The 20,378-nt window shown below is 44.1% G+C and overlaps 2 protein-coding genes across 11 annotated transcripts in view; one reads left to right on the forward strand and one right to left on the reverse strand.

The window, feature by feature from the left end:
* LOC129014678 (golgin subfamily A member 6-like protein 1) overlaps positions 1-8,701 on the reverse strand; it is a 112,158-nt gene extending 103,457 nt beyond the window's left edge. For all 10 annotated transcript variants that reach the window (XR_010124061.1, XR_010124066.1, XR_010124062.1 and 7 more), the window contains exons 1-3: positions 8,516-8,701; positions 7,821-7,923; positions 3,053-3,183 (exon numbers count right to left, since the gene is read on the reverse strand). The gene's annotated coding sequence lies outside the window, so the exon portion shown is untranslated. The remainder of the gene's footprint in view (positions 1-3,052; positions 3,184-7,820; positions 7,924-8,515) is intronic.
* A 186-nt stretch (positions 8,702-8,887) lies between these two features.
* Positions 8,888-16,891, forward strand: LOC134738206 (E3 ubiquitin-protein ligase HERC2-like). Its single transcript, XM_063652332.1, has 4 exons — positions 8,888-8,976; positions 9,506-9,555; positions 12,131-12,324; positions 16,619-16,891. Exons 1-4 carry the CDS (start codon positions 8,888-8,890, stop codon positions 16,889-16,891), a joined length of 606 nt encoding a protein of 201 aa, XP_063508402.1.
* Positions 16,892-20,378: the final 3,487 nt, after the last annotated feature.

Raw genomic sequence — 20,378 nt, forward strand, 5'->3', positions numbered from 1 at the left:
CGAGACTCTGTGTCTCAAAAAAAAAAAAAAAAAAAAAAAACTAGAAGAGACAGAAGAGCAAATGGAACCCAAAGGAAGCAGAAAAAAGGAAATAATAAAGAGTAAACAGAAATCAATGAAAAACAAAACAAACAAAATCAATAAAACCAACAACTGGCTCTTTGAAAAAACTCAATTAAACTGATAACTTCTAGTAAAACTGATGAAAATGGAAAGAGAGAAAATACAAGGCACATTTCAGCAAACTTCTGGATAACAGGTAGTATATGCTGGTACTTACTACACACAAGATAACTGCATAGGCACTCTGCCTGGCCTACTGTGCTGATCCCATAACAGCCTACAAGGTAGGTACTATTATTAACCCCACATACGGACTTTTTCTAAGAGACAGGGTCTCACCCTGTCACCCAGGTTGGGTGTAGTGGCACAATCATAGTTCACTGCAGCTTCAAACTGCTGGCCTCAAGCAATTCTCTCACCTCAGCATCCCAAAGTGCTGGGATTACAGGCGTGAGCTACCATGCCTGGCATCACAAATTATTTTTATATATGTACATTTACACAGGTATGTCCATTCAAGGAAAAGAAAGTCTGAATATCCACGCTGAAGGGATAATAGTGGCTAACTCTTAGAGGAAAACTGAAATTGGGGTGGGCAGTCACGTGAAATCTTTATCATCTATACATTTTTATAAGAATCCAGGTATATTTTTAATTGGAACAAAAATGCATCACACATTTAAAAAATTTAATTACACAAAATAAAGTAAGCAAAGAATAAATATATGGGTTTCACCGGGTTGGAGAAAGGGAAGAGATTGTGAACTCCATCCATGATAAAGAACTCCTATAACCCAAAACAAAAAACTCAATTAAAAAATGGGCAAAAGGGCCAGGCACAGTGGCTCATGCCTGTAATACCAGCACTTTGGGAGGCCTTGGTGGGTGGATCACCCGAGGTCAGGAGTTCAAGATCAGCCTGGCCAACATAGTGAAACCTCGTCTCTACTAAAAACACAAAAAATTAGCCAGGAATGGTGGCAGGTACCTGTAATCCCAGTTACTCAGGAGGCCGAGGCAGGAGAATCACTTGAACCCAGGAGGTGGAGGTTGCAATGAGCCAAGATTGTGCCACTGCACTCCAGCCTGGGCAACAAGAGCCAAACTCCGTCTCCAAAAAAAAAAAAAAAAATGTGCAAAGGATTTGAACAGACATTTCTCCAGTAAATGTATACAAATGGTGAATAAGCATGTAAAAAGATGCTCAGCATGACTAATCATCAGGGAAATGCAAATCACAACAACGAGATGCTGTACCTACTCACACAAAAAAGGATGGCTATCATCAGAAAAGGATAAAAAAAGAAAAAGTGTTGGTGAGGGTGTGGAGAAACTGGAACCTTGGTATACGGCTGCAAGAATGTAAAACAGTGTAGCCACTGTGGAAAACAGTTTACTGGTTCCTCAAAAAGTTACATCTACTGCCAGGTGCAGTGGTTCACACCTGTAATCTCAGTAACTCAGGAGTCTGAGGCAGGAAGATGGCTTGAAGCCAGGAGTGTAAGACTAGCCTGGGCAACACAGTGAGAGTCTGTCTCTAATTAGTCAAGCGTGGTGTTGTTCACCTGTAGTCACAGCTACTTGGGAGGCTGAGGCAAAAAGATCACTTCAGCTCAGGAGTCCAAGGCTGCAGTGAGCTATGATTACATCACTGCATTCCAGCCTGGGCGACAAAGTGAGACCCAATCTCAAAAATAACAATAAATAATAAGTTAAACATAAAACTACCACATTATTGGCCAGGCGCCTGTAATCCCAGCACTTTGGGAGGCCGAGGCAGGTGGATCACGAGGTCAGGAGATCGAGACCATCCTGGCTAACATGGTGAAACCCCGTCTCTACTAAAAATACAAAAAAATTAGCCAGGTGTGGTGGCGGGCGCCTGTAGTCCCAGCTACTTGGGAGGCTGAGGCAGGAGAATGGCGTGAACCCAGGAAGCAGAGCTTGCAGTGAGCCAAGACTGCGCCACTACACTCCAGCCTGGGAGATGGAACCAGATTCGGTCTCAAAAAAACAAACAAAAACAAAAAAATCTATTGACCAATTCCACTCCTAGGTATAGACACAAAGAATTAAAAGCAGAGACTCAAGACACTTGTAAACCAATGTTCATAGCAGCATTACTCACACAAGTCAAGAGATGAAAGCAACCTGAGTGCCCACTGATGAAGGGATAAAATGTGGCTTACATATATAATGGACTAGTATTGAGCCTTTAAAAGGAAGAAAATTTTGACACATGCGGATGAACCCCACAGACCTAAGAAGTTCAATAACCCAGTCACAAAAGGACAAATACTGTATGATTCCCCTTATAAGGAGACACCTTGAGTAGTCAAATTCTGAGACAAAAGTAGAATGGTGGTTGCTTGGGGGCAGCAAGGAGTTAGTGTCTCATGGATACAGAGTTTCAGTCAGAGAAAATGCAAAAGTTCTAGAGATGGATGGTGGTGATGGCTGGGCAACAATGTGAATATACTTAATGCCAATGAACTGTACACATAAAAATGGTTAAAATGGTTAAGTTTTATGGTATGTGTATTTTACCACAATATTTAAATTTTTTAAATTACGTTTTTAAAAATTGTTAACAGGCCAGGTGCGGTGGCTCACGCCTGTAATCCCAGCACTTTGGGAGGCCGAGGCAGGCAGATCACAAGGTCAGGAGATCGAGACCATCCTGGCTAACACAGTGAAACCCCGTCTCTACTAAAACTACAAAAAATTACCCAGGCATGGTGGCAGGTGCCTGTAGTCTCAGCTACTCGGGAGGCTGAGCCTGAGGCAGGAGAATGGTGTGAACCCAGGAGGCAAAGCTTGCAGTGAGCCGAGATCCCGCCACTGCACTCCAGCCTGGGCAACACAGTGAGAATTCATCTCAAAAAAAAAAAAAAAATTGTTACCAAAAAATTACTAATAATCCATCCAAGTTATTTAGAAAAGGAGTGTCAGATCAAGCTTTCCAAAGTGCCAAAACTCAGAAGATTACCTGGTTGCTTGCCCCATACCCAGCTGTCCAGAATTCACTTGGCGCTATATACAGGTGTAGGAGTTTCTTCTTCATCTTTTTTCTGTCATCCAGATCTTCTTTCTTTGTTCCACTTTGTTCAACACTATCATCTGCAGAATTAAAAAATTTTTAATCTGTAACCGCTTTTCAGAATGCCATACCATTAGTCAGTCTCTGCAAATGTCCCTCCCCGAAAAGTTAAACACACATCATGAACTGAATGTTTGACAACTTAAAAATAAAATACATCGATCATATCTGTTACAGATCCAGTAAAATTTTCATAAAGAAACCAAAACATTGGCCGGGTGCGGTGGCTCACACCTGTAATCCCAGCACTTTGGGAGGCCGAGGTGGGTGAATCACGAGGTCAGGAGATCAAGACCGTCCTGGCTAACATGGTGAAACCCCACCTCTACTAAAAATGCAAAAAATTGGCCGGGCATGACAGCGGGCGCCTGTAGTCCCAGCTACTCAGGAGGCTGAGGCAGGAGAATGGCGTGAATCTGGGAGGCAGAGCTTGCAGTGAGCCGAGATGGTGCCAATGCACTCCAGCCTGGGTGACAAAGCGAGATGCCATCTCAAAAAAAAAAAAAAAAAGAAAAGAAAAGAAACCAATATATCAAATTATTTAAAGCATGTCTTCCAAAATGATATTCCATCAACTTCCTAATGGGATTTTTAAGCCATTCTACTGAAATCAGTTTCTTAAGAGTGAAAATTATGTAGTATAGATGACTTCTTCTATAAGAAACATTAGTTAACATTTAATTATAGTGTACAGGTAGGCTTACAAATAGAAATTATTTAGAAGCAATAAGATTGTTAAATAATTTGATAACATTGGTGATGAAAACAAAATGACACCTAAAAGGTACAGAAATAGTTTGGTGGTAAAACTTTGCATATTGAAATATAGAGACCCCTCTGTTATCTGAAATAAACATGAACAAAAACTGACACAGAAAATCAGTTCAAGTAATAATTAGCAAAATATTTACCAACCTTTTTCATTTGCATAAATAGGGTAGAATCATGAAATTTCAAAGATACAATATTAGTATTAATACTCATAACTACATATAGTTATATGTAGCTATATACACATATATAACTTTAAATTTAGTCAGAATTTTTATGGTAACAAATAAACTGTGTGCTATTTAAGTCGTATTTTCCAAAGAATAAACAAAAGTGTAATGAAGAAATAGTGGTGCATTTCAAGTTCTTAACACAGTTGACACCTTGGTAAACTTTTTAGATCACAATATTTTTAAGTCATTAAGACCATCTAAAACTATGCCTTAACTTGCTTCGGAAAACAGTTCAGCACATGACCCAACTTTCACACTACTAGGACTTTATCCTAGGGAAATGGAACCTACATTCACACAAAATCTGTACAGAAATGCTCACAGCAGGATTACAATTGTGAAAGAAAAATGGAAACAACCACAAGGTCCTACAATAGCAGAATGGATAAACACCATGTGGTACATCCAAATGATGAAATACTACTATTCAGCAATATAAAGAACCATTAATACACAGAACAACCGATAAATCTCAAACATATTACTGGGAGTAAATGAAGATGGTTTCAAAATGTTACTTAAAATAAGGTTCTACTTACATGACATTCTCAAAAAGAATACCCTACACCGATGGAGAACAGATCAGTGGCTGCCAGGGTAGGAGCCCAGGGAACATGTGATAAAAAGGAGCACCTTAAGGGAGCTTTTGAGGTGATGAAACTTCTCCATCCTGATGATGGTGGGGGTTACATGAATCTATAGAGGTCAAAATTTACTCAACTAGATACCACAATAAAATAAATTTTATATAAGTGTTTTAATTAAAAAAAACATCAGCTGGGTGCAGTGGCTCACACCTGTAATCCCAGCAATTTGGGAGGCCAAGGCGGGCGGATCACAAGGTCAGGAGTTCGAGACCAGCCTGACCAACATGGTGAAACCCCGTCTCTACTAAAAATACAAAAATTAGCCAGGTGTGGTGGCATGTGCCTGTAATACCAGCTACTGGGGAGGCTGAGGCAGGAGAATCGCTTGAACCTGGAAGGCGGAGGTTGCAATGAGCTGAGATCATGCCACTGCACTCCAGCCTGGGTGACAGGGCGAGACTGTGTCACACACACACACACACAAAAAGTTAATGGTTCTCATTAATATTAAAGTTTCAATGAAATTCTACAAACATGTATTTAACACTCAGCGTATTCAAAGCACTTTTATACTAAAGTAAAAAGATAACATCTAAAAAAACTTTAGAAAAACCTATCACATACATATAACTAATCGATGCAAATCTGGCTTTGGAAAGGGTCATGAGAAAATATCTAGGCCCAGGGGCTGGGCACGGTGGCTCACGCCTGTAATCTCAGCACTTTGGGAGGCTGAGGCAGGCAGATCACTTGAGGTCAGGAGTTCAAGATCAGCCTGGCCAACATGGTGAAACCCCGTCTCTACAAAAATACAAAAATTAGCTGGGCGTGATGGCCAGCACCTGTAATCCCAGCTACTCAGGAGGCTGACGCAGAAGAATCACTTGAACCTGGGAGGTGGAGGTTGCAGTGAGCTGAGATTGTGCCACTGCACTCCAGCCTGGACCACCGACCACCGAATGAGACTTCATCTCACAAAAAAGAAAAAAAAAAAAGAAAGAAAGAAAATATCTAGGTCCAGGTTAGGGAGGACAGCTGGAATACAGTCTGGTGGAATCATATCAGAGCAGGGGGCTGGGTCTGGAGGGCTGGAGTAGGGTGTGGCCCCACTCTAGAAAGAAACTGAGAAACGCATCCTGGGTGAAGCAAGAGCAGAGTCCCATTCTGCAACAGGTGAGCATTTATCCCAATCTGAGAAACTACATGCAAATTTATAAGTCTCACTTAGCCTCTTATTTTCCTTAACAACATGTAAAATGAGAGAACAAACAATTCAGAAGGTTAAGACGTGAAATACACTGAATTCAGAAATCATACACAGAAAGGTAGGAAATGAATAGGGGAAAAAAGCAGCTAATGGAGAGTGAAAATGAGCCAGGTGGGCAGCTCACACCTGTAATCCCAGCACTTTGGGAGGCAGAGGCGGGTGGATCACTTGAGGTCAGGAGTTTGAGACCAGCCTGGCCAACATGGTGAAACCCCATCTGTACTAAAAATACAAAAATTGGCCGGGCATGGTGGCAGCCACCTGTAATCCCAGCAGCTCTGGAGGCTGAGACAGGAGAATCATTTGAATCCAGAAGGCGGAGGCTGCAGTGAGCCGAGATGGCACCACTGGATTCCAGCCTGGGCAACACAGTGAGACTCTGTCTCAAAAAAAAAAAAAAGGAATTTAATATGTATAAATCTATCTATAAATATTTTCTAATAATAAAAAACACACATCATGCCACACTAAAAATAAAGACATTTACTGAGTTCCAAAAAATCTCCCTAAAAATCCCAATCACTTGGGATCTACATAAAGAACAATTATGCTCTGCTTTCTAACCATGATTTTTAAAAGAACAAAGGGCAAAAAAAATTCATCAAATGTGGGCCAAGCGCGGTGGCTCAAGCCTGTAATCCCAACACTTTGGGAGGCCAAGGCGGGCAGATCATGAGGTCAGGAATTCAAGACCAGCCTGGCCAATATGGTGAAAGTCCGTCTCTACTAAAAGCATAAAAATTAGCTGGGCGAGGTGGAGGGCACCAGTAATCCCAGCTACTCAGGAGGCCGAAGCAGAGAACTGCTTGAACCCAAGAGGTGGAGGATGCAGTGAGCCAGGATCATGCCACTGCACTCCAGCCTGAGCGACAGAGCAAGACTTCCTCTCGAGAGGAAAAAACAACAACAAAAAAATTCATCAAATGTAATGAATAAAACACATAGTTTAGATTTTTCCATGTACTTAGTTTTTCTAAGAGCATCTTTTGGAACTACTGTTTCACAGAAAACACTTTGGGGAATGTTTTAATTTATTAACAAATACTGGAGAGCTAGGAGGAAGAGGTTAAAACTTTTTAAAATATACAGAGTGAATCATTGATACGTGCCAAAAAAAAAAAAAAAAAAAAAGTTGCTGATTCCTGTCATGGAAGACACTGTCATATGGACACTGTTAGCCTCAGCATGTGGAGGTCCAGAAAGGGAAAATTTCAAGTCAGATAGAATTCTATATATACCATTTATTTGGAGCCTTCAGCCCTCAAGATCCTAACATCATGACCTCAGTTTCCACACAGTTGTCCTTAGTCCTTGTATTGGTTACAAATACAAACCAAACAGCTCAACTGAACTAACTCTCATCTCTCCAGAAACACAAACACAAGACCTCATAAAATGAGTGAGTTTCTACAGGCCATAATTACTGAACTTACTTCTCCAATTTTCCCCTCCACAGTTAACTAAACAGCTCAAAAACTGTCAGCAACAACAGTCACCATGATATGGTTAGGAGTGTGGCAGATTTCTTAACGAGCAATAATAAATAGGAAAAAAAATTCTGCCTATTCATATATCTCAAGTTTCGTGCACTTGCAAGAAACTAATTAAAAGGCAGCCGTGCACAATTTACAAAAACAGCCATAAAGACTGTTAACATTATAAGTTACAGGAAATAAACCTGCTCCTCTAATATAGCAAGATACAACTGACTTCCCCTTACATGCCCTAAAAAAAAAGCCTTACCCGAGAAATTTAATGGAAGCAGAAACACATCAAGAAAAAGACATGTCAAACCCCACCTGTATATCTGTTTGCAACCATTTGGAGTCAAGTCAAGCCTGGGCAGCCAAACAGAAAGATTCAGAGGGCATCTTTTCTCCAGCTTCCTCCCAGTTCTCAGGCCTGCAAGTAAACATACATGTTGAAGACCTAACGCTTTTTAATAATTTACAAAGACACTCCAGAAAAAGTTTAATGCAGAAAAAAAAAAAGAGAGAGAGAACAGAAAGAGGGGAGAGAAGAGCTGGGGGAAGGGAGTGAGGGGGAGAGAGGGAAAGAGGGAAGAGATGGAGGGAGAGGGAGGTTCGGGGAAGTGAAAGCCTCCTTCCAAGGTAGGCAGGGTGTGCCGGGTTTCTGCACCACGCTGGCGAGACCTGGAGAATGGACGCTCACATGAGGCCAAGTCACAATGTCATCTGCCCTCAAATCCAAAAAGTACACACACACGACAGGAAGTCCATCGTGTTAACGGACAAATGACAGCAGCATAAATCGGCCGCTTTACCCCACAGCAGGGCACGTGCGTGAAACAAATTACTCAAAAGGATCGCCAGTAGAAAAACCCACAGCCGCCACCACCTAGAGATGAAGAGAGACCGGAGGCTGCGCCGCAGGCGGTCAGCGCAGGCCCAGGTGCGACCGCCACGCCCACGCCCACCAGCCCCGCGCCCGCACCGCCCCCGCCGCCGGCCGCCCCTGTGTCCCAGGCCAGGACCTGACGCGCTGGGCCGGGCCGCCTCGCCCCGCCGGCTTGCGGACACAGCCACCCAGCAGCCGCTGGCTCAGCCCGCGCCCACGATCCCGGCGCCTCTCGAGGCCCGAGGGGCGGGCGGACACGGGACTACCGCCCCCCGCGTACGGCCAATCGCAACGGGGCTGCTCCGCGGGCGCAGCCAAAGGGGAAAAGAAGCCCTTCGCGGCTCCTCCGGACTCTCCGGCTTCCCGCAATCCCGTTTATCTTCCTGCTTGGTGCTCACAGGCTGCGGCCAGGGCCAACCGCGGGCGCCGGAAGGCGGGATTTCCGTTGCAGGCACGCCCGCCCGCACTCCCACAGGAGACTGTCTCTCCCCGCCCAGCGCTCTTAATTATGCCGCGGGTGGTTGCGCTCACGCCAACTGGAGCTGTCCAGGGATCGAGTGGCGAGACCAGCTCCCCTGGGGATGAGAACGGATCTTTGTGTGGTCGGCTGGGGACTGAAGAGTTTCCTGGTGTGTGTTCAACTGAATGCAGCAAGAGTCTTGGGCAGATTACATGGAGCAGCTGTGGAAGCACTCGGCAGGGAATCCAAGAAAGAAACACCTCCAGCGACCACGAAACAAAATTGAAGAAATATAAAACAATGTAGGCCCGGCAAAGTGGCTCACGTCTGTAATTTTCAGAGCTTTGGGAGGCTGAAGCGGGAGGATCCCTCAAAGCCTGGAGTTGGAGGATCCCATGTTGCCCGACTGGGCAACATAGCAAGACCCCATCTCTTAAAAAAAGAAATTAACAATTAGCCAGGTGTGGTGGCGCACACCTGTGATCCCAGCTGCTCCAGAGGCTGAGGCAGGAGAATCGCCTCAGCCTGGGAGATCAATGCTACAGTGAGCTGAGATCGTGCCACTGCACGCCCAGCCTGGGCAACAGAGTGAGATCCTGCCTCTAAGAAAAATACTGGCCAGGCCTGGTGGTCACGCCTGTAATCCCAGCACTTTGGGAGGCCCAGGCAGGTGGATCATTTGAGGTCAGGAGTTCAAGACCAGCCTGGCCAACATGGTGAGACCCCTTCTCTACTAAAAATACAAAAATTAGCCTGGTGTGGTGGCACGCGTTTGTAATCCCAGCTACTCGGGAGGCTGAGGCAGGAGAATCGCTTGAACCCGGGAGGCGGAGAATGCAGTGAGCTGAGACTGCACCACTGCACTCCAGCCTGGGGGACAGAGGCTGCAGTGCAGCCTTGACTTACCGGCTTCAGGTGGTTCTCCACCTCAGCCTTGCCAGTAGCTGGACTGCAGGCATATGCAACCACGCCTGGCTAATTTTTGTATTTTTTGTAGAGACAGGGTTTTGCCATGTTGCCCAGGCTGGTCTCAAACTCCTGGAATCAAGTGATCCGCCCGCCTCAGTCTCCCAAAATGCTGGGATTACAGGTGTGAGCCACTGCACTCGGCTAATAGTAATGAATTTAGAACACAAGGAAAAGATGTTATTATTTTCTTAGTTATATTTTATCTATATTTTCTAATTTTTCTAAACGTGTAAAGATAAAATTCTCTTCTTAAAACTCAATAAGACCTCAGAACAAAAAAAATTGGAGTATAAATATTTATTTTAGTTAACTTGTACAAATTCGGTTTCTGGAAAAGGAATGGAATAGATTTTCTGAGAAAAAAAAAATCCACCACTTTGGCCGGGTGCGGTGGCTTACGCCTGTAATCCCAGCACTTTGGGAGGCCGAGGCGGCAGATCACCTGAGGTCAGGAGTTCAAGACCAGCCTGACCAACATGAAGAAACCCCTGTCTCTATTAAAAATACAAAAATTAGCCAGGCATGGTTTCAGGCACCTGTAATCCCAGCTACTCAGGAGGCCGAGGCTGGAGAATCGCTTGAACCCAGGAGGCAGAGGCTGCAATGAGCTGAGATGGCACCATTGCACTCCAGCCTGGGTGACAAGCAAAAAACTCTCTCTCAAAAAAAAAAAAAAAAAGAAAAAAAGAAAAGCCGACTGGCTGAAAGGATTAAAAAAGAAAACGATCCACCAATGTGCTATCTACAAGATAAACATTTTAAATTAAAATAAACAGATTGAAAGTAAAAGAATACAAAGATACAACATTCAAATAGTAATAAAAAAGAGCCGAAGTGGCTGTACTAATATCAAATGAAATACACTTTAAATTAAAGCAGGGCTGGGCATGGTGGCTCATTCCTGTAATCCCAGCATTTCGGGAGATGGAGGCAGAGAGATTGCTTGATCCCAGAAGTTCGAGATCAGCCTGAGCAACATGGCATAATCCCATCCCTACAAAAAATACAAAAATTAGGTGGACATGGTGGTGCCCACCTGTGGTCCCAGCTATGTGGGAGGCTGAGGTGGTAGAATCATGTGAGCCGGGGAGTGTTGAGGCTGCAGTAAGCAAGAGCCGGGGAGGTTGAGGCTGCAGTAAGCCAAGACCAGGCCCCTGCACTCCAACCTGGGCAATGGAGTGAGACCCTGTCTCAAAATAAAAAAAATAAAAAAAGGGTTGAGAGACAAACCTTCTTGTTTGGGATTTGCTTCTCATGTAGTACCTTCTCTGAACAGCAGATGGCATGAGATCATTGGTCATATCTGGGCCACTGTATCAGAAAAATTGTCATTCAAGAGCAAATGTGAACCTTTCGAAGATGCAGACACCCATTCTGTAACACACCGTCACTCGTTGAGTTTTGGTAGCTTGCGGATGTCCTGCAGTAAGTGATTGGAGCTGAGTTTTAAAATGCGTTTCTGTTTATATCTTGTTAATATCTTGATGTCTAAGAGTTTTGTGTGCCCATACGGTATTTATTATTTTCTAGGCTTCTGAGATAAGTTGCAGAGGAAGAAGTTTACTCTGTGTCATTGAATGGTATTTGAATTTCACTTGCCTCCTTGTTTATATTCCCCTCCATTAGTATAGGAAAGCTACGACAGTTATTAGATACAGAAATCGTTTACTTTGAGGGTATTTCAATTACTGTTGAAAACACCTTTTGTTGTTGCTGATGTTAACTTATGGTAAGCTCCTAGAATAGAATTGTTCCCCTCACTGCAGTGTGTTTTTTCAGCTGAATTATTTTATATGTTGACATTTTTGTGAAACACCCTTTGTGTTGGTCATGTTAGATTTACCAGGAAAGAAAAATAGAATATTTTGCTGAGTGTTTAAATAGAAACAACGTTTTAAATAGTGATATCTCCTAACTCTGAGAGAACAATAGATTTCTTCTTAGGAAGCCTTCCTCAGTGAAGAGTGTGCTGTGCATTGTTGTATCTGGGATGGGAGAATGTGATCTAATGGTTAATTAAAAGCACCTTGTTTCTTTCGGAATGAAAATCTGAATGAGGAGGAGAAAAAAGAACAGATCCTTTTCGTATCCCAGCATTATGATGTTTGTAGGCTGTGGGTCCTAACAAATTGTAGCTGACAAAATACAGGAGTTTTAATAAGACACCGAAAGCAAATGATTGTGCTTAATATTAAAGCAACAGATTATCCTCAAGAAGGTAATATTAAAAGCTTTCTGACCTGAATGGCCTAGTGGAAATATCTTTCTAGGCCATTCAGGTCATAGGCTTGAAGCTGCATCTGCATCCCTCTTTCCTTGTAGGGAAGAAAGTGATTGATGTGGCTGCAGGCTCCACCCACTGCCTGGCTCTGACTGAGGACAGCAAGGTCCACAACTGGAGGAGCAACGACCAGTGCCAGCACTTTGACACCTTGCGCGTGACCAAGCCAGAACCTGCAGCATTGCCAGGACTGGATGCCAAACACATAGTGGGAGTTACCTGTGGGCCTGCCCAGGTACTGAATATAGAGCTTGATTTGGTATTTTGGAGGATTTGGGTTTCCAGTTGTTCATTATCAGTATATAGGAAATACCACTGAGTTTTGTTTGTTGTTCTTGTGTCCTGCAGTTGTGCTAAACTCATTTATTATGAGCTTCATTGTAGTTTCCTTGGGTTTTCTTCATGGACAATTAAATGCTATCTGTATAGAGGGGCAGTTTCATTTCTTCCTTTCCAGTCTGCTTGCCTTTTATGTATTTTTCCCGGCCTGATTGCCCTGGCCAGGACTTGCAGTGTGAAGCTGAGTAGGAGAGGTGATAGTGGGTGCCCTGCCTTGCTCCTGACTGTAGGGGAAAGCATTTCAGACTTTCACCATCAACTGTGATGTTAGCTGTGCATATTTATGTGTAGGTGCCTTATTACCAGATTAAGGCAGTTTCTTTAATTCCCCCCAGTTTTTTTTTTTTTTTTTTTTTTTTTTGAGACAGAGTCTCGTTCTATGCCCAGGCTGGCGTGCGCTGGCGTGATCTCGGCTCACTGCAAACTCCGCCTCCTGGGTTCACGCCATTCTCCTGCCTCAGCCTCCTGAGTAGCTGGGACTACAGGTGCCTGCCACCGTGCTCAGCTAACTTTCTGTATTTTTAGTAGAGACGGGGTTTCACCGTGTTAGCCAGGATGCTCTTGATCTCCTGACCTTGTGATCTGCCTGCCTCGGCCTCCCAAAGTGCTGAGATTACAGGCGTGAGCCACCGTGCCCGGCCTTAATTCCCCCTTTTAGAAGCTTTTGAAAAATGCTGAATGGGTGTTAAAATTTGTTAAATGCTTTTAATCCAAATGAAATGGTCATGCAGTTTTCCTTCTTTAGTGTGTTAGTGTGGTGTATTACATTGATGATTTTTACTTTCCTTTTCTTAAACTTTTTTTTTTCTTTTTTAGAGATGGGGTTTCACTATGTGGCCCAGGCTGGTCTTGAAATCCTGAGCTCAAGTGATCTGCCTGCCTTGGCCTCCCAAAGTGCTGGGATTACAGGTGTGAGACACTATACCAGCCTGATTTTTAAATACTGACCAAGCCTTGTGTTACTGGGATAGGGATCACTTGGCCACAATTTACTACTCTATTTTTTTTTTTTTTTTTTTGAGACAGAATCTCACTCTGTCACCCAGGCTGGAGTGCATTGGTGCAATCTCAGCTCTCTGCAACCTCTGCATCCTGGGTTCAAGCAATTCTCCTGCCTCAGCTTCCTGAGTAGCTGGGATTAGAGGTGTGCACCATCACACCTGGCTAATTTTGTTTGTTTGTTTCTTTGTTTTTAATAGAGATGGGGTTTCACCATGTTGGCCAGCCTGGTCTCCAACTCCTGACCTCAAGTGATCCACCCTCCTTGGCATCCCAAATTCCTATGATTATAGGCGTGAGCCACCGCGCCCAGCCCTATTCTGTTTCTATATTGCTAAATTTGACTTGGTAACACGTTTTTGAGGATTTTTCTGTTGATGCTCATCAGGGATGTTGGTTTGCAGTTTTCTTTCTTTGTATTATACTATCTCGTCTGACTTTCTGTCAGGGGAAAGCTGAACTTATACGAAGTATTGGCATGTGTTCCCTCCTTTTCCATTTTCTATAAGGGATTGTGTAGAATTAGTGTTATTTCTTCTTTAAATGTTTTTGAATCCATCTGAACCTGGAGATTTCTTTCTAAAAGATTTTTCGCCGGGCACGGTGGCTCACGCCTATAATCCCAGCACGTTGGGAGGCCAAGGCAGGTGGATCACCAGAGGTCAGGAGTTTGAGACCAGCCTGGCTAATGTGGTGAAACCCCGTTTCTACTAAAAATACAAAAAATTAGTCGAGCTTGGTGGCGTGCGCCTGTAATCCCAGCTACTCAGGAGGCTAAGGCAGGAGAATCACTTGAACCTGGGAGGCGGAGACTGCAGAGAGCTGAGATTGCACCAATGCACTCCAGCCTGGGTGACAGAGTGAGACTCTGGCTCAAAAAAAAAAAAAAAAGATTTTGCAAATTCAATTTATTTAACAGATATAGAACTATTGAGGTGACCTGTTTGTTTCTAGGAGGATTTTCCTGGTTTGTGGCACTCAGACATTGCTTTATTTCATCTAAGTTGTCTGATTTTTACATGTCAAGTTTTCCTTAGCATTCTCTTGCTAACCGTCTGAAGTCTGTGGGGCCTGCAGTGATGTCTCTTCATTCATTCCTGAGACTGATAATTTGTATCTTTTCTGTTTTTTTCTTTGTCAGTTTTACTAGAGTTTTTCAATTTTGTTGATCTTTTCAAAGAACAATCTTTAAGTTTCATTAATTTTTGCCTTTTTTTTTGTTTTCAATCTCATTGGTTTTCTGCTTTTATCTTGTCATTTGTCCCTTTGGCTTGTTTTGTGTTCACTTTGCTCTTTTTTAGTTTCTTAAGGTGGAAACTTAGATTGCTGATTTAGACCTATCTTTTCTGTAATATATAATGATTTGATGCTATAAATTTTCCTCTAAGCAGTGCTTTAATTAAACCCACAAATTTTGGTGCATTTTCATTTATGTTCAAAGTATTTTCTAATTTCTTTTGAGAATTGTTCTTTGACCCATGGATTATTATTATTATCATAATTATTATTTTTCTTCAATACGGAGTTTCACTGTTGTTGCCCAGGCTGGAGTGCAATGGCATGATCTCGGCTCACTGCAACCTCTGTCTCCTGGGTTCAAGCGATTCTCCTGCCTCAGCCTCCTGATTAGGTGGGACTACAGGCGCCCGCCACCATGCCTGGCTAATTGTTTTGTATTTTCAGTAGAGATGGGGTTTCTCCATGTTGGCCAGGCTGATCTTCAACCCCTGGCCTCAAGGTGATCCCCCCAACTTGGCCTCCCACAGTGTTGGGATTACACGCATGAGCCATTGCGCCTGGCCTGACCCATGGATTATTAAGTATGTTGTTTTATTTTAAAGTGTTTGCAGATTGTTCTGTTAATGATTTCTAGTTTAATACCATTGTGATTGGAGAACAAACTGCATATGATTTCATTTCTTTTAAATTTGTTAAGGCTTATGTGTCAGGATATGTTATCTCTTAGTGAACATTCTGTATGTGCTTAAAAAGTATATGTATGGTCTGTATATGTATGGTCTGTATATACATATATGTATTCATATATGTATACATATACGTATAAAAAGTATATGTGTGGTCTGTTTGTGCTTAAAAAGTATATGTATGGTCCAGCACTTTGGGAGGCCGAGGCGGGCAGATCACGAGGTCAGGAGATCGAGACCATCCTGGCTAACACGGTGAAACGCCGTCTCTACTAAAAATACAAAAAAAATTACCTGGGCATGATGGCAGGCACCTGTAGTCCCAGCTACTCGGGAGGCTGAGGCAGGAGAATGGCTTGAGCCCAGGAGGTGGAGCTTGCAGTGAACTGAGATCGCGCGACTGCACTCCAGCCTGGGTGACAGAGCTAGACTCCATCTCAAATAAAATAAAATAAAATAAATGTATATGTAAAGTATATGTATGGCCGGGCACGGTGGCTCACGCCTGTAATCCCAGCACTTTGGGAGGCTGAGGCAGGTGGATCACGAGGTCAGGAGATCAAGACCATCCTGGCTAACATGGTGAAACCCCGTCTCTACTAAAAATACAAAAAATAATTAGGCAGGCATGGTGGCGAGCACCTGTAGTCCCAGCTACTCAGGAGGCTGAGGCAGGAGAATGGCGTGAACCCGGGAGGCAGAGCTTGCAGTGGGCTGAGATTGCACCACTGCACTCTAGCCTGGACAACAGAGTGAGACTCTGTCTCAAAAAAGAAAAAAGTATATGTATTTTGCTGTTGCTGGGTGAAGTGTTCTATAAATTAGATCCAGTTTATTGATGGTGTTCTACAGTTCTCCTAGATTTTTGCCGATTACTTGTTCTCTCACTATGAAAGGGAGTGTGTGTGTTATATGTGTCTAACAATTCATTGTCCAGTTAGAGTTGCTATTATACCACTTCAAGTGGATGGAGAGCCTCACTGCCATCCATTAATGTGCATTAATCATTTTGAGAGTGAAAAGATTTTTAAAAATGTTTTTACTTTTTTAGGTATGGCCAAGTGAGATGGGGCTAGTGAAATGGGCACGAAAATTGGAAGCTGATAGTGTGTGAGCTAGACACCCATGAATGCTTTTTGACTGGGCAGTTAGAGGGATGATAGGTAATAACATAAGGCAGCTCCATCACACACGCTGGTGACTCCTGTGGAACAGACCAGCAGCTGCATTTGGAAATTCATTTTAGATTGTTCCGTTTCCTCTTAGAGCTGTGCTTGGTCATCGTGTTCTGAGTGGTCCATTGGCCTCCGTGTCCCTTTACGGGTGGACATTTGCTCAGTGACTTTTGAGCAGCTGGATCTCCTGCTGCAGCAGGTGAGTGAGGGAATGGACGGCTCCGCGGACTGGCCGCCGCCCCAGGAGAAAGAGTGCATGGCCGTGGCAATGCTGAATCTTCCACGACTTCAGGTATTTGTGATTTCCCTTCCTCTTGCTCCTTTTATAAGTGTCTCAGCGATTTGTAAGGTTTATGTATTTTGAAGGCCTGTTGGATGAAGTATTTTAAAGTAAGATTGTAATGCACTAATAATGGACGCAAGGCTTAAAAAACTTGATCTGTTTATTTTGTTTGTCCTGGAAGTCAGCCTCGGCATGCAGGAAAAGTGTGTATGGATTGTGTTATTTTTGCTAGAATCATTAGTTTGTTGGCATTGTTACTGTTTTACTGTTGTTGCTTGTGGAGAAATGACTGGGTGAGATCACAGGTGATGGAGAGAGACAGCGCTCAGCTGAGACACCAGTGCTGGCCTGTCTCTCCTCTGTACTGTGAAGACCCTGCACCAAGAGGGTCCGGTCTTTGGTTTCCCTGGGCCACACTGGAAGAAGAATTGTCTTGGGCTACACATAAAATACACTAACGACAGCTGATGAGCTTAGAAAAAAATCCCAAAAATATCTCATGATGTTTTAAGAAATTTTACTTTGGGCCGCATTCAAAGCCGTCCTGGGCCCCGTGCTGCCCTCGGGCCATGGGTTGGACAAGCTTGATCTACTCAGTAAGCTCGGCTCCCAAAGCAATACCTTCCTTTCCTCACCATGAAGGTTATGGTTATGGTCAAAATAAAAGCTGCAAAAGTCTTCCTCCCTGGCAAAACTAAAGCTGAAGTGTTTGATCATCATCTTTTGTCTTTGTAATAAAACCCTCTAACTTAATGACAGGAACCACAGTTTTCTCCACATAGTAATTTTTCCCTTTTATTACAGTGGTTTCTGTGTAACAACCCGTCATGTCCCTCTTCCAGCCCCTCCCCTTTTTGCCCTGCTTCTAGAATGTACAGAACTGAGTGTAGTGTTTAGTTGCAGTAATGAACTGGGCAGAGGTCTGAAGTGTGCTTCTCTAGTCCTCTGTAGCACTCATTTATCACCATACCTGTGGCATCCTGGCGTTTGCGTGGGTGCACCCCAGGTGTTTGCTGCCCCTTCTGGTTTTCAGTGATGTTTCTGTTCTGGTCGATGCTGTGGGGCATGGCCTCGTGTATGTCTTAGGCTGTCGAGGTGTCCCAGCACATGGTTTTGCATTTGCCTCTCCGGGGTCCTGAGGGTTCTGTAGGTTTCACAGACTCTAGGTGAGTTTCGGTGGTCATTTCCTGACCTGTGATATCTATACCTAGATGAGTGGTGTGCTTTTGATTTCACTTCTACTCCCAGGGCAAGGCCGGGTCTCTGATTTCTCGTGGGGCCTCTTGCTACCCAGAGCCTGGGACGGGCCGTGTGTTGCCCCCTGGCTGTGGTTGGCTGGCAGGCAGGTGATCCTGAGTGGCTCCCAGCCTTCTGCAGGAAGCTCGGGTTCAGTGGGTCCTTGTGTGCCTTCCCGTGTGGGAGGTTGTGCTGAAGCCTGGCGGCTTGGCTCTGCTTTCAGAGCCCGGAACCTCTTGATTCCTGCTGTGTGTGCCCATGTGAATTTCGGTTTTGCACTTGAGGAGTTTCCTTGTGTACTCTCAGCTCCGCAATCTAATTTTTAGCAGCTATTTTTTTTTTTTTTAAGACAGGGTGTCACTTTGTCACCCTAGCTGGAATGCAGTGGTGCAGTCTTGGCCTGCCAGGTTCAAGTGATTCTCCTGCCTCAGCCTCCCAAGTAGCTGGGACTACAGGTGTGTACCATCACACCTGGCTGATTTTTTTATAGAGATGGGGTTTCATCATGTTGGCCAGGCTGGTCTTGAACTCCTGATCTCAAGTAATCTTCCCACCTTGGCCTCCCAAAGTGCTGGGATTACAGGCATGAGCCACTGCACCCGGCCATTATTACAATTAATTTTGTGTGTGTGTGCGTGTGTGTGTGTGTGTGTGTGTGTGTGTGTGTTTACTTTTATTAATGTGACTAAGAACAATTTTTTTTCCCCCCTGAGATGGAGACTCACTCTGTTGCCTGGACTGGAGTGCAGTGGCACAATCTCAGCTCACTGCAGCCTCTGCCCCCTGGGTTCAAATGATTCTTCTGCCTCAACCTCCTGAGTGGCTGGGACTACAGATGCATGCCACCATACCTGGCTTATTTGTGTATTTTTAGTAGAGATGGGGTTTCACGATGTTGGCCGGGATGGTCTTGAACTCCCAACCTCAGGTAATCTGCCCGCCTCAGCCTCCCAAAGTGTTGGGATTACAGGCATGAGCCACCGCACCTGGCCATGTTTATTAATACGACTAAGAACATTTTGAATTGCACCTGTGGCTCCACTGGTGTCCTGGGCAGGTGGCTCTGTGGTGTCCACACAGGTTGTCTGCTGTGTCTTCATCTTCGCTGCATGTGACTTTTTGGTTCCTGTGGCACGTGGAGTCCTGTATGGGACATTGGTTCTACAGTAGATTTATAATAAGGATGTACCTACTAAAAAATACAAAATAAAAAGAATAGAAACAAACATAGAAATAAGTATCACCTCACAAAAATTTTGGAAAGTAGAAAAAGGAAGATGCATTCACAATTTTTTAGTAGCTGATATCCAGGCTGTCTTCATAAGCATGGATAACGTGTCCCTCTCCTGCATGGATAGACACCGTTTTCTCACCTTAAGTGTTTGTGATTGAAGGATTCTTGATGTGTTGACTTGGAGGATGCAGTTGTTGAGCAGTAGTTTATCTAAAGATTGTAAGAGACTTTTAGAAACATTTCATGTCCTTTTTTCCCTTGGAAAACGTGGGTTGAAGAAATCGCCGCTTGCCAAAAATAAGCCGTGAAACGGATTTCAGAGTAACTCTAGTTACATGCTGGTGAGGAGCCGTGGAATACCATTTACATTTGAAAATAGAGGGCTGTGAAGTTTTCATAAGTAGTGAACCCCGTCAGAATTACACATTTTGATTATGGCTCTAAATTTTATATTAAAGAAATAAAAATTTTATCGTATTTTATTACCGTCTTTTGCTCCTTCAAGTGTAGCATACATGCTAGATTCTAGGCCTGTTTCTTGTGTTACAGTGGTGTTACCCAGGCAGGTTATCAGGTAGTGAATGTGCTGTCTGGTGGTGGTGGTGAGCCCAGTGAGGGCACATCATTGCCGTGTGTGATGAGGGCCTGTGGGTTGCTGTGGGATTCCCAAACCCTGGCTCCTCTGTCTCCTGCTTCTGTCCTTACTCACACTGCTGGTGGTTTTCTGGTGTGAGCCACGGGGGCAAGTGGGATTGACAAGCCTGCTGTCACATGAGGAACCTGAGTTAAAGTGGAGCTGAAAGCATGTCCTCGCTCTTGATGTTGTGCAGAGAACCACTTGTGCTTCTGGCCCAATGGGGCAGTGGAACCAGGCCCTGGTTTGGCTCTCCTCCCCTCCATGCTCCCCTGTCCTGTCTGATTTGCTTTCACACTGATGTAAGAGTTACTTTCCCTCAGCCTCCCAAAGTGCTGGTATTACAGGCATTAGCCACTGCGCCCGGCCAGCATCCTTTCAAGTACTGGGGTATACCCAAGCTCCCAGCTTCTAGCTAGGAGTCATTTGGTCCCTCTTTATCCCAAAGGACCTGCCACCATCAT

This window comes from Pongo pygmaeus, chromosome 16 (genome assembly GCF_028885625.2).
Source record: "Pongo pygmaeus isolate AG05252 chromosome 16, NHGRI_mPonPyg2-v2.0_pri, whole genome shotgun sequence".
Taxonomy (NCBI): Eukaryota; Metazoa; Chordata; class Mammalia; order Primates; family Hominidae; genus Pongo; species Pongo pygmaeus.

Bases quoted from the DNA above. Each gene is read 5' to 3' on its own strand.
- LOC134738206 (XM_063652332.1), top strand. From the start codon at position 8,888: ATGCCGCGGGTGGTTGCGCTCACGCCAACTGGAGCTGTCCAGGGATCG. The intron at 9,556-12,130 runs GTGAGACCCCTT...CTTTCCTTGTAG, and splicing joins AGACCAGCCTGGCCAACATG to GGAAGAAAGTGATTGATGTG. The intron at 12,325-16,618 runs GTACTGAATATA...GTTTCCTCTTAG, and splicing joins TTACCTGTGGGCCTGCCCAG to AGCTGTGCTTGGTCATCGTG.